Source organism: Pogona vitticeps, chromosome 3, assembly GCF_051106095.1.
Source record: "Pogona vitticeps strain Pit_001003342236 chromosome 3, PviZW2.1, whole genome shotgun sequence".
Classification (NCBI taxonomy): domain Eukaryota; kingdom Metazoa; phylum Chordata; class Lepidosauria; order Squamata; family Agamidae; genus Pogona; species Pogona vitticeps.
Window position 1 is genome coordinate 116,336,656 of NC_135785.1, and position 13,886 is coordinate 116,350,541.

At 47.3% G+C, this 13,886-nt stretch overlaps 1 protein-coding gene across 3 annotated transcripts in view; it reads right to left on the reverse strand.

Moving 5' to 3' along the window:
- Positions 1-1,124: 1,124 nt before the first annotated feature.
- PSD (pleckstrin and Sec7 domain containing) overlaps positions 1,125-13,886 on the reverse strand; it is a 113,897-nt gene continuing 101,135 nt past the window's right edge. For all 3 annotated transcript variants that reach the window (XM_072994934.2, XM_078391147.1, XM_072994935.2), the window contains 5 exons: positions 10,749-10,819; positions 5,633-5,790; positions 4,840-4,984; positions 4,291-4,434; positions 1,125-2,892 (listed from right to left, as the gene is read on the reverse strand). In XM_072994934.2, coding sequence (XP_072851035.2) covers positions 2,665-2,892; positions 4,291-4,434; positions 4,840-4,984; positions 5,633-5,790; positions 10,749-10,819 — 746 coding nt within the window. In that variant the 3' untranslated portion in view covers positions 1,125-2,664. The remainder of the gene's footprint in view (positions 2,893-4,290; positions 4,435-4,839; positions 4,985-5,632; positions 5,791-10,748; positions 10,820-13,886) is intronic.

Consider the following 13,886-nt stretch of genomic DNA (forward strand, 5'->3'; position numbering starts at 1 on the left):
CACCATCTTCACTGCTGGAGAGAGCTCTGCATGCTCTAGACGTGCAGCGTGCTTTGCCATATTATGTGCATCACATGACCACTTTTCGGGCCTCACAACGTTTCTCTGTCACCTTTGCTGGATCTCCTTCGGAGCACCGGCTTTCTCTTAGACCATGTCTAACTGGATAGACCAGACCATCTACTTTCCCTATGGTTTGGCACGAACTCTTCTTCCAAGATCAGTGAGAGCTCACTCAACTAGAGTAGTAGCATCCTCAATGGCCTTTCTCTGTCACGTGGACGCCGCGGATGTCTGCCGCGCTGCCACTCCGTCTCCCTTGCCCTACCACCTGGTTGCCCAGCTTAAGGTTCAGGCTGCAGTAAGGTGAGCTGTCCTGGCTTCTGCACTTTCGTGACGTCCCTCCTCTTGGTTAGTCAGCTTGCTAGTCACCCATTAATGTGTATTCACAGAGGACATGAAGGAGAAAAGAGGTTACCTACCTGTAACTCTGGTTCTTCAAGTAGTCCTCTGTGAATTCACACGACCCGCCCTCCTCCCCACTGTCCGTCATGTGTGCCATGGCATATTGGGCAGCGGTGGTCAGTTCTTTAAGAACTGAAGCACTGGCTGGAGGCGGAGATATAGCCAGATATAGGGGAGGTCCCAGCACTAAGTGCTTAAAGCTGTGGAAGTTACGGAAGACTGCTCTGCTCAGGCGCAGATTAACCCATTAGTATGAATTAACAGAGGGCTGCTTGAAGAACCAGAGTTACAGGTAGGTAATCTCCTTTCTCTTTGTCTTGTTTTGAGTGGATGTGTACACATTTCGGATCAAAAGCCTCTGAGTACACACCATATTTCTTTGTTTGGTCAGTGCAGAGTGCCAAATAACCACCTGTACCAAGGTGATTAGTCTTGTTCTCTGGGCCTGCTTCACCCTCTTTGGATAATGCGGAAGCATGTAGAACAGGAATGTCTTCCTCTGTAGCTACATCACCATTTCGTAGTGAGATGGCCCTGTGGCCAGGTGTGTATGTATCTGAAAAGCAGGTGCTGAACATATTTTCTGAAGCCATGGAAAAGCAGCTTCTCCCCTTCTGGCTGTGCAGGGAGGATCTGAGGGAGAATCAGGTCACTGTAGGTGCTTGAGTAAGTTTTACTTCACTAAATGAAGGAACTGTACAGAGCTCTTTAGGGTTTGTTTGGTTTTACAGTCAACTCCAGAGTAGAATAAAAAACAAGAAAAACAACACATTCAGAGAGTCAGTGCTGGAAACAGCCAGCTCCATGCCCTTGGGAGAGGCGCACTCCTCCCATCTACTATGTAAAACTACCCCAAGCATATAGGTAACCCTCTTAGGCTTCCTCTCTGTGCAGCCTCAGCTTGCTTACATCAACTTCTCTGCCCCGCCAGCTCGGGTACCCTTCTTCCACTGCAGAGATGCAGTTGTAATCAAGTATACTGGAGCCAGAGCCTTAAAGCCCTTGGAAATTTTGAAGTTAAGGGAGCAAGCTGTCCATACAGGGAGTGTGATAGCACTGGCGTTTTTCTTGCCTTTTCCATGCCCCCTCCCCACCCCATGTCAGAGATTTGGGGAGTAGAAGTGTTCCTGGGAGCTTTGGAACCCTTCCCTCTCCCCCCCCCCCACCCAGCTCATCCCAAGATGCACCCTAGTCAGCCCAAAGATAGAAAATGCTCCTAGTTTCTCTTTCTGCTGGGTTTTGAGGAGAGCAATGCAGATTGGTCACTCTGGCTGCTGATTCTCAAGTTCCACATGAAGGCCAGGGTCCAATCAGGCCAGCAAGCCTACCTTCCACGGTGACCTACATAGAGATGAGGGACTCTGTGGGTTTGGGTGTGTGCTCATGGGTCCCTCTTACTATGGCTTTGTCAGGCTGCCACCTGGGAGGCATTTGCTATCCCTGGTTTTACCCTGTGAGTGCTGGCCATGGTGAGAATCCCGGCCAGTTCTATTAAGTGCTGAACAAGGATCAGGGCAAGTCAATGGTCCAGCACATGCTGGTGGAAACGAGAACTGAGCCAGTCCAGGACAGCTGCTGGTGGTAAAGGAATTGGGCATCCGTGCAGGAGTTGCTAGTGCTCCTGTAGGCAGCCAGTGCAAGTGTAAGGTCTGCAGGAGGGATAAAGGCCCTCTTCCTCAAACTAGGCAGAACTGTCCACTATATATAGTAATTGTCATTTGTCTTTTTTTTTTTTTTGGTAGCATCAGAATTACCCCTTCTCTAATTCAATGTTGTTCAATTTTGTAAGGTACTTAAAAAAATGAAAAATGTATCGCTAGAACTGTAAGAAATGGGTGAGGAAGGGGGTGCAGTGTAGCCAGTGCACCCTCCAAAACTTTTGCAAGAAACGGCAAAAAGTTCTTTCACTGTGGAATTCCAGTGTGATCTAAAAAGCAGCCTTGTTGCTTTGCTTCCCTCATGCAGGAACCAGAGAGTCACACAAGACTGGAAAGGCTGCGTGCACAGGGACTGTGGTCAGAATAGGATAATGCCCCTCCTCCTGACTGGTGAAACTGGCACAGGAGCTAGTCCATAGCAACAGGTCCTCTGGCTTCCTCTGGGGATACTGCCCAGCCAAGAAGAATAAAATCATGCAGGGTTTTTTTTTTCTTTCTCTTCCAGACAGGCAGGATGCTTTCCTAGCAGATGCTAGCCCATCTAGGACTTTTGCAGAGTGCTGCCTGTGCACTGTCGGCTGTTGCGCTTGATTCTGGGGCCCGGGCCTGCTAGCTCCTGGTTTAAGGAAGGGCTGGACTGGGACTTCTTCAGGCTGTCCTCGGTGCTGCCTGCAGTCTCAAACAGGGCAGCCTCCAGTGCTGCCAGGTCCTCAGAGCCAGTCTTCAGCTTGGCACGCATCAGTGTAGCGTAGACCCCATAGCGTGACTTCTGCAGAGACAGAAAAAGCAGCTGACTGGGAGGACCCTCATGCCTTCACCACTTCTTCCTTTGTGCCCCATCAAGTTCCCACTGAAGCTTTGAAAGGAGCCATGGACAAGGAGAACAGTCCATAGGAAAGGAATCTCAAAGGATGTCTCGGAGCTGGAAAGAGCAGCCACCTGCCCTTCAAAACTGTCTAGATGGGATGCCCATGTGGCAAAAAAAAATTAACACACACACAGTCTCCAACACTTGAAAACTTTTGCCACATTAAATATGTTAAGTCTTTGAAGTGCCACAAGACTTTAACACTCAGAGTAGCTATGCAGTTAGATCCAGACTTGGTCACATTTTACTTTCATTGCACTTGATGGGATAAATTACCAACTCAAGTTCCACTAATTTTCAGCAGGCATTAAAACAAAGGTGGGAAAATATGTGGCGCTCCAGATGCTAACAATGAATGCAATCACCTTTTAATAACACTGGACTAAGGTTCATGAGAACTGAGAACCAAAGCAATATGGTCCCAATTCCTGGCCAAAACAGAGCTGATCTGGATCTAGCCCTTTGTGTGATTACATTTATTTATTTCATTTATTTATTCTAATTATATCCCACCTATCTGGTCAATTACGACCACTCTAGGCTGAAATGCTGGGTATGGTACCTACTGTCTCAATGACAGGGAAAATGTAGAGCTGGAAAATATGCCCATCAAGGCATTTCCTTTATAAACTTAGCCACATAGGGGTAGGAGGAGTGATATAAATGGGTGAAGTCTGAAATGCAGGGTTGGTAGTTACATGTATTTTCACATAAATTAACTTAAGGAATTCACTGCCATAGAATGTGCCAATGGGTGGCTTCAAAACAGGATTGAATAACTTCATGGCGATATTAATTGCACTGCCCTCTGTTTACAGTGTCAGTTAAATCAGTGGTTCTTAACCTTTGTTACTCGGATGCTTTTGAACTGCAGCTCCCAGAAACCCCAGTCAGGACAGCTCGTGGTGAAGGCTTCTAGGAGTTGCATTCCAAAACTCCTGAGTAACCCAAGGTTAAGAACCAGTGAGTTAAATGACACCTTCAGTTACCGAGGGAGGCTGCCCCCCCCCCCCGCAAGCTTGGCCAGAGCCGTTGTCGTCCTGCTTCCCTGGTAGACTTGCTGAAAGTATCTGCTTGGCTACTTCAGCCATGGGTCTTGGCTCAATCCATGAGGGGCCTGCAAAGCATAAGCCTTCCCTCCTTGGGTGGTGCCAATGCCTACAATGGAGGACTCTTGGAGCTGAAGGTGACCTTTCCTGTACTCCCTTCTGGTGAGGAGCCTTTTACCGTGGCTTGGTCAATTTTGCAAATGGCTGTGGCACCCCTTACACAATCCCCCCACGCACACATTGCACAGACCTCAAAGATTAGATACTCCTCTTTCTGCTTCAACTCTTCATACTCCTTGCCTTTCACCTTCTTCTCTGGCAGGGAAGCACGGTGTTCCAGCAGCTCAGCTGCCATGGCTTTGAATTTGGCCTCATGGCTCTTCATTTGCTCCTCCTGGGGAACAAGAAAGGGAAAGACGCCCCACCGTTTGGGTAAAAAACTACTATAATTTACCAGCACCAAGCTATATTGCCTCAGTTGCCTGCCCTATAGCTGCTTTCTTCCCTTTCAAAGTGATTGGGGAGATCCTGACGTGCTGTTTCTCATCATTTACATCTTCTCCACCCCACAAGCCCAACATGACTTAATTTCTTCAGCCTTTTTGTGCTCCCTTTCAAGGCTTTCTTAATGCATTTCTCTTCAGGTAACATGGACAGTGCCTCCTCCTCCTCCAAATTCCTCTCTTTTCCCTTTCCCTTTGCAGTCCTAATGCAGATGTTACTATTGCATTTCTTTCCAATACCTCATAAGACTCCAGGGGCCTGCCAGAAGGCATCAGGCCCCGGGTCCTTGACGTACCTGAGACAGTCGCGTCGTGGAGCTGGGCAGCAGTGGCCGGCTGAATTTCTTTTGGGACCCAATGGCAGCAGGAAATGGGGGGGCAGAGAACATGGCTGCCACCACATTGATGCGTGTGATCCAAGAATGCATTTGTTCCACGTTCCTAGAGGAAGAAGCTGAAGTAAAGAGATGCCCTTCTCTGTCCATACCTATGAATACTGGAGCTTTCTCTGATTCCAGGTTTTATATTAGCATATGAAGCCTGAAAAGGGAAAGGTCTTCCTGGGCCATGAGCTGAAGCCCCAATAAAGGACAGCATTCTGGCGACATGGAAGCATTTTATTTCTGGGCAGTAGTTGCTGCTAGCAAGACAGCGCTCTTAACACATGAGGTGACGAGTGTAGCCCATGGCTTCCCTAAGGCTCAGAGGGCTCCCACAGTTTTTTTCCACAGTTTAGTACTCCCAAAATCGCTTCTTTGGGTTGACCGTGGGGGGTGGGAAAACATGCCCCCACCCTGAAAGAACACATTTGAGAATAGTGATGGATATTGCTGGCAGTTCTTCAACAGCAAAAAGCAACCTGAAAGCATGGCAAAGAAACAGTTTTTAAAAAAGAAGGCAGACGGGTGGCTAGAGCAGGGTATAGTGAGAAGTGAGACAAATGGGGAGTCCTTTCTGGGGAGGCTGTGACAGCAGTTGAAGGCTCTGAAAGAGGAGAGAGAAAACATTTCCTCCCCCAGCTTGTGCGGCAAGTGCCCCATTTCCTCTCCCAGCTGACAGACCGCATGGGCGCTAAACCCAGCTACTCACTGAGCCTGGAAGAGGAAGACTCTCCAGTCAGCCGTCCTGAGGTAGAAGACATTGGGTCTCTTGTTGTAGTCAGATGCTTGAGTGGCCAAGGAGTGATGGATGCTAATGGCGTTCTTCAAGTCGTCCTCTGCCAGGGCCTTGCCAGGCTTGTACTCCTCCTAAAATGTAAGCAAACGGGGTGTGTGCAAGACTGAAGTCTGTCTTATCATGTTAGCTGTATTTTGAGGCTGCTGTGCCAAAGAACTTTTAGGAATGGAGAATGGAAACTATACTTTTACTCTAGTATATCCTAAATGCCAGGACCTGATGATGATGATGATCATCATCACCACCATCAGCTTAGAACTGCATGGCTAGAAATGACACTATGGATAAGCGAGTCCAGCCCCTGTCAAAGAGGCACAGTGGGGAATCAAACTCTCACTCCGCGGCCAGATGCCTAAACCACTGAGCTATCCACATAGGCATACAGTTTCAGCAGATACAATCAGCATCCCCTTGCATGTTTTAGCAGAATTGTGTTATCTTCTTTTAGCATTTGCTTCAAAATCTTTAGGATTTAATTTATTTTGACAGTCATTTCATATTCAGATGATGAAAACAACGAGATAAGTATATGGACATTTCTTCACACCTGGGAGACCTGGTTTGTTTGAAATGTGCTGGAAGAGTTTTGCGGATGCGCCTAGACACTCAGAAACATAAACTAGATCAAATCAAGCCTGAACTATCTCTGGAGGCAAAAATGTTGAAATGGAGGTCCTACTTTGGGCACATCACAACAAGGCAAGATTCTCTTGAACAGAGAATACTGCTGGGAAAGGTTGAAGACAATAGGAAAAGAGGAAGATCAACTATGAGATGGATTGACTGCCTAATGGAATCACAGGCTTATGTTTGCAAGAGCTGAGCAGGACTGTTGAAGACAGGACATCTTGGAGAGTTCTTATTCATGGGGTTGCCATAAGTTGAGGGCATATAACAATAAAGGACACCTGAAGAGCTATGAGTGGAAGGGAAATAAAATTTTCACTCATGGCTGGTAATTTCTATCCTTCAAGCATTTAAAATCAGAGATCATCCTACTGGTTAAGTCATGTGCCTGGGTACATCCAGTTCATTCCAATTAAATCTGTATTGCAGGCATCCTCTCCCCCACTCCCACTTTATGCCAAAGGACAGATCCATCAAAAAGCTGGAAAGAATTCTACTCAGTGTTCAGGAAAGGATGAGTAATAACTTCTTTTTCAGTTCCTGCCAAGGAGAGCTCTTTAAAGGTTGCCAGATATCTTGCATTTTTATAGGATTGCTCATTAGAAGGGTGGGCCTGTGTTTGTCCCTGGTTCGCTTCCAGCTCTATGAATTCTGCCGTGAGAGAAATATATTGACGCAAGTGTGATTCCTCCAGGGTGGTTGCTTTGTCAGCCCACCCTCAGATCATGATGCGTTCCTTTCCACCACACCATGCCAGGGGCTTTGCCATTGTTTGCACTTTCGTTTTTATTTTGCTCAGATAGCCTGTTTGGGACCAGCATCAGTCTCCTGCATCACAACTTGAAACTGAGACAAGCCCCCCTCCCCCAATTACAGTGGTGCCCCGCATAGCGATGATAATCCGTTCCGAAAAAAAAGCCGCTATGTGGATTTGTTGCTATGCGGGGCAAAAAAGCCCATAGGAACTCATTAAAACACGTTTAATGCGTTCCTATGGGCAAAAAACTCACCGTTCTGTGGAAATCCTCCATGCGGCCGTCATTTTCGCTGCCCGGCAAGTGAGGAAAGGGCGTGAAAACACAGCGGGCGGCCATTTTCTTCACCCGGCGGCCATTTTGGAACTGCCGATCAGCTGTTCTTAAAACATTGTTATGCAACAATCGGTAAGCGAAACGCTTACCGATCATCGCAAAGTAATGTTTTACCATCTAAAACATCGCAATGCAATCACAAAAAACACATTGCTATGCGGATTCGTCATTAAACAAATCGCTCGTTATGCAGGGCACCACTGTACTTCACACAGGCACAGCCAAGCAATACAGTGGTAAACTGGGTTTCTACATGCTGCTTAGCCCTATTTAGGTGGTCTCTCGGTGTCTCTGATTTTCTTCATACCACTGTGAACTATCCACTTTGCACTTAGTGGCAGCTGATCTACTGGCAAGCCTTGTACAGTGATTAAACTGCAGTACTGCAGTGAAGACTCTGTTCTCGACCCGAGTTTGATCCTGGGCTTAGGAAGCCGGCTTGAGGTTGACTCAACCTTACATCCTTTGGAGGTTGGTAAACTGAGTATCCAGCTTGCTGTGGGGGTGGGAATGTGTAGCCTGCTTAATTGGAAACTGCCCAGAGAGTGCTTTAAGTGCTATGGCTCAATATATAAGCGGCACATGTTGCTTTGCTTCACCGGGAAGCTCCTTTTCTGAATGCCCGCATTAACCCCCTCAAGATTCAGTTCAGGCAGACCATATGTGGAGAGGGCCTGAACCTTGAAAAGAAGAAAGTGAGAAAATAGGGCACAGTGAAGCAAACAAACATATTTGCTGCACTGTGAAACGAATGTATTAGTAAAAGTTAAGACTTTAAGCTTCATGGTGCATGAGAAAGATGATTTGCATTACGATTTCTAGAGTGGCCGTTTAGGCCAGATGGGCGGGGCATAAATAAAATTAAATAAATAAATAAATAAAAGAAACAAAGCTCTTGAAGCATTTTCCAACTAGTTTTAAACATGGAAAGGATGCAGACCAGTTGTTACAACTGGATCAGGATGTGTGGCTAGAGTGACTGAAGCCAGCCATCATTATAGCTCAGAAAATGCTTTGCAGTTTAATATATGTGTTACTTCCTGGAACAAAGCCTGAGAATATGGGAACAACCCCATACATTTTTCATAGCAGGGGCAGGAATATGTTGTGCAGTTGAGTGTCCTGACTTTCAACACTTGGCCTCTGGCAACTCTCCTTATCCCACAACCCATGTGTATGCCTCCCAAATGCGGGAACTCAGCCATCTGCTAAAGTAATGCATGTGAAAATGTTACACATCAGGTATACAGGGGAGAAGATCTTTGCCCAGATACTTCAAGAAGCCTTGTTGTGCCGGAACTGAATCAGAGCCACTTGAGGACCAACCATTTGTAGTCCTGGATGAGTTGTGTATAGAAATCTAGATTACCGTATTTTTTGCTCCATAAGACGCCCTTTTTTCCCTACAAAATGTGGGGAGGAATGTCCGTGCATCTTATGGACCGAAGGCAGCAATTTCGTCGCCGCTGGCCCCGTGGGGGGGAGTGTCGCAAGGGTCCGGGTGAGCCAGGACCCTTGCGAGGCTCCCCCACCCCCCCACGGGGCCAGCGCTGGCGAAATCGCCAGCTTCCAGGTGGGGGGAACGTCGCAAGGGTCCTGGAAGCTTCCCAAATCTCAAAACACTCCCAGAAGCTGGCGATTTTACCCCCCCCCGGCCCCATGTGGGGGTGGGGAGAGCGTCGCAAGGGTCCGAGGGAGACTTCCAGGACCCTTGCCATGCTCCTCCACCCCCGCATGGGCCAGCACCGGCAAAATCGCCAGTTTCTGGGAGTGTTTTGAGGTTTCCCAAGCCTCAAAACACTCCCAGAAGCTGGTGATTTTACCCCCCCTGGCCCCGTGGGGGGGGAGGGTGGCAAGGGTCCAAGAGAGCCTCCCAGGACCCTTGCCATGCTCCCCCCCCCCGCACACGGCCAGCACCAGCAAAATCTAGTTTCTGGGAGTGTTTTGAGGCTTCCCAAGCCTCAAAACACTCCCAGAAGCTGGCGATTTTACCCCCCCTGGCCCCATGGGGGGGTGGGGGGATCATGGCAAGGGTCCAAGGGAGCCTCCCAGGACCCTTGCCACGCTCCCCCCACCCCCCCACGGGGCCAGCCCTGGCGAAATCGCCAGCTTCTGGGAGTGTTTGGAAGCTTGATAAGCCTCCAAACACTCTCAGAAGCTGGTGATTCTACCCCCCCGGCCCTGGGGGAGTGGGTGGGGGGAGCGTGGCAAGGGTCTGAGGGAGTCTCCCAGGACCCTTGCCACGCTCCCCCCTCCCCGCACAGGGCCATCACCGGCAAAATCGCCAGTTTCTGGGAGTCTTTTGAGGCTTGGGAAGCCTCTGAAGAGTCTCAGAAGGTGGCGATTTTGCCCCCTCTGACCCCCGAGGGGGCAGGGTGAGTCTCTAAAGCGTCCTGGAACACACCCTAGGACCCTTTGGAGGCTCACCCTGCCCCCCCCCGCTGGGCCAGAGGGGGGGAAATCGGCAGCTTCTGGGACTCTTCTGAAGCTTCCCAAGCCTCAAGTCCCAGAAGCTGCCGATTTCGCCCCCTCTGACCCCCGGGGGGGCAGGGTGAGCCTCCAAAGGGTCCTACGATGTGTTCCATAAGATGGACCTCTCCATAAGGCTCACCAATTTTTAGGAGAAGAAAATAAATTATTTTTTCCTGTTTTCTTCTCCTAAAAATTTGGTGCGTCTTGTGGAAAGGTGCGTCTTATGGAGCGAAAAATACGGTACATCAACTGAAGGGATACTCCAAGAAATCTGTTCAGTGCAGAAGGCGAGTCTAAAAACAGATGGAGGGCACAGTATCATCCCTTCGGTTGTGTAAACTCATGCTACAGACTCTGTCTAGGAAGTCTGTTTACCACCCTTGAACTTTTACGGAGAGTATATATGGAGGCAGCAATTTGACCATCATTAGAGGGGGGTGGGCAACACGCAGAGAAAGATGACAATGGCTTCTAGCTTTTCCCACGATCCCTTCCATTGTCCTCTGTCCAACTCACCTTAATGCCTTTGTTGTCCTTTCTGCCTCATGTCCCATTTTTCCTTGTCATGTTTTCAGTTACATAAAAAGGAGTTGGATTCTAACTTCACCATATTTCGACCCAATCACCTTTCTAGGCGTTTCTCATAACTAAATTTAGGTCCCATTGATTTTGATGGGTCTACTTTAACAGTGACTAGGTATGACTCCATCTCCCAGTTATCAGACCTAAGAGCCTATTTCCAGGCATTGTTTTGCAGAATATACAGTATGCGCTCAGGGGATTCTAGCCCTACCCTTGACAGTGGAAGAAAAGAGTTGCGGGGTGGGCAGCTCCGGTACCTTCTGTAGATAGAGGATCATTCCTTTCAGGATCCCATGGAAAGTCTTCCATCCTCGCTTCCCTCTTGGGGCTGTGAAAACAACAACAATAGTCAGAGCAGAAAGGAAAGCCTTGTCAGGGCAACACACTTATTTGTGTAGCATGCAGGGGAGTTGCCTGAGCTTGAGGGCTGACAATGTGCAGAGCACAGCTACAACCTGGTCGCGGCTGGGCTCTGAATGTGGCATCAGGCAGGTGCCGAGGTTGGTGGAAGTAGGTCCAGCCAATGGCTCCTGTCAGGTAAATCTGTAAATCTGCATAACAGATATGAAACATACCGACAGTATATCTAATCGGATCAGGAAGGCATTAACGGCCTGGGATTAGGCTAGATTTTACAGGGAAAGTGGAGTGCATGCTACGGGAAGAATATCAGAGCCAGCCAGGTGACAGGATCCCGGGCCCATCTTTAATTATGCTGTCAAGAGTTCAATACCAGCCATATCTGGGGTGAAGCTGATTTCGTGGGAACAGAAGACTCACTTAGCAAGACCTCTGGTTTGTTCCAGTACGTTTCATCTTCTGTCCTTGTATCTCACTTAACTCCCTGGGCTTTGTTTCTAAATGGACTTACATGCAGACTTTCATAGTTATAACAAAAATAAAAACAAAGTGCTATAACCCATTTAACATAGAATCATAGAACAATGAAGTTGGAAGAGGCCTATAAGGCCTTCGTGTCCAACCCCCTGCTTAACGCAGGAATACAAATCAAACAATATCTGCCAGGTGGTTGTCTGAATTTCTCTTGAACGTCTCTAGTGTTTGGGCACATACCACCTCTCGATATAAGTGGTTCCACTGCTGTACTGCTCTTAACAGTTAGGAAGTTTTTCCTGATATTTAACCAAAATCTGGCTTCCTGTAACTTGAACCCATTGTTGCGTGCCCTGCACTCAGGGATGATTGAGAAGAGGAGATCCTGCCCCTCCTCTGTATGACAGCCTTTCAAATATTTGAAAAGCTATCATATCACCCCTCAGTCTTCTTTTCTCAAGGCTAAACATGCCCAATTCTTTCAGTCTTTCCTCACAGGCCTTTGTGTCCAGCTCCCTGGTCATCCTTGTTGCCCTCTTCTGAACTTGTTCCAATTTATCAGCATCCTCCTTGAAGCGTGGTGTCCAGAACTGGACACAGAACTCAAGATGAGGCCTAACCAGTGCCAAATAGAGTACCTTATGGGATTTAGAGACTTTACTTGGACAAATTTATTTCAATGTGAGCTTTCATAGGTAACACCCGCTTCTGTAGACAGATGGAGCCAACAATCCATGGAAGTTGTGATCCATGAAAGCTCATACTGAAATAAATCTGTTAGCTTTTAAGATGCCCCCATACTTTTGTTATACATGGTCAAACATTAACACCAGCTCTCTCTCTCTCTCTGAAAACTGATAGATGTGCTATGTAGCCTTACTGTGAAAGAGAATGTGGGCAGAAACATTAAATGTAGTTTAATCTTCCAGACCAAATTTCATCATGATGAATTTGAACTGACTTGTGTTCCATTTATCCTTAAACTGATACAAAGGGCTCCGTACTGAAGTTCAATACTTCTTCAGCCTTCATTACACAATGTGTGCACCTGCTTTATCACAGAAAGGCAGAAAGCTCTTTGCTACACCTATATGTTATGCTGGCTGTATGTTCTGCTAAATGGATGCATCATTTAGAGAGCTATCATATATGAAAAGTAAATGTAAGCAACAAGAAAGCTGTAAGAATGGGGTGGAAAATATCTAGTCAACCAAGTCTCCATTCCTTGCCTCTTCTCACGAAGCAGGTTTGGAAAAAGCTTTTGTCTGGAGCCAACCAGAGACTTATCCTAAGTTGAATTGTGTGACTGTGTCTCCTATGTGAGAATTGTCTAGGCACATGTATGTAATGTGTGAGAATACATACAGACGAATACATACAGAGGGAGGTGAGCGGTCCTGGCATCCTCCCCACGTCAGCAGGGGGCTACCTGTCACTGGACACACTGCCAGTGTTTCTTTGGTCCCCACAAAGTAATCCTACATTTTGGCAATACTTTGTGAAAAAAACAACAACTCAACGCTAACATGGTTATAGCCTGGTCAAAACCCAAATTAGATGAACACAAAGAAATATAATAGTTCTCCTTTTCTTTCTCTCCTCTCTCATTCTTTCCCCCTCCATTTTTACTTTGCTTCCTCTCATCTTGCAGCATTGTCTGCCTTGGACTCAGTCTACAGAGAGGAAAACAGATCTTCTCTTCAATGCCACAGAATAGTGACAGGCGAGAGGATACAGCCCGGCAAAAGTATGGCTCGGACAAGGGAGGCCTGTTTGGCAGCAACGGCTTGTCAACAGAGCTGCTCCTAAATCCAAAATAGTAAAAGTACTGTACAGGAAATCATCTCAAGGTGGTTTGGGGATGGGGTGAAGTGGAAGCAAAATCACGCTAAGGAGACCACACCTGCTGCAGACCAGGGCAAGTGAAAATCTGTAACACATGGCAAATTTTGTGACATGATGTGTTTGTTTTTGCCTGACACGCCTGCACAAGCTAAAATGGTGGCTACCTGTTTGAAAACGACAATATTTTGAACTGTTTGGAAAGAAAAGTGGAGAATACCCATGTTAAAATAAATGTGGGTCTAAAAAGAACACCCTGCAAAGAACAAATTACAGGTTGAAGATGTGGCTGCAAAGGAGTTTATAAATGTGGGGAGAAGTGTTTGGGGGTGTGAAGGATGCAAGTTGAAGATAGCCGGGGGTGGGGTGGGGGAGCCTTCTCAATATGAGCCAGGCTGCTCAGGAAAATGCCTGCAGGGCCCAGCAGCTGTTTCTGAAACTGCAGCACCATTTTTTTTTTAAAAAAGTCTTCATCCTGATTCTTTACTGAAATCTCACCAGACACTTGTGGACATAGGAAAAGGTAAGCGGGGAAGGGGTTTATATATGAGCTCCTCAGTGCAAGGCTTAAAAAAAAATTCCTGAGAGTATGTTTATTTCTGTGCTCTTTATTATTACCATCATTTTCAGCTTTTGGTCTCTCTCTCTCTCTGTCTCTGTCTGGCTTGACAAAGCCTAGTTATTTCAGAGGATGTTTCCATGTCCCAGAAATTCTGCTC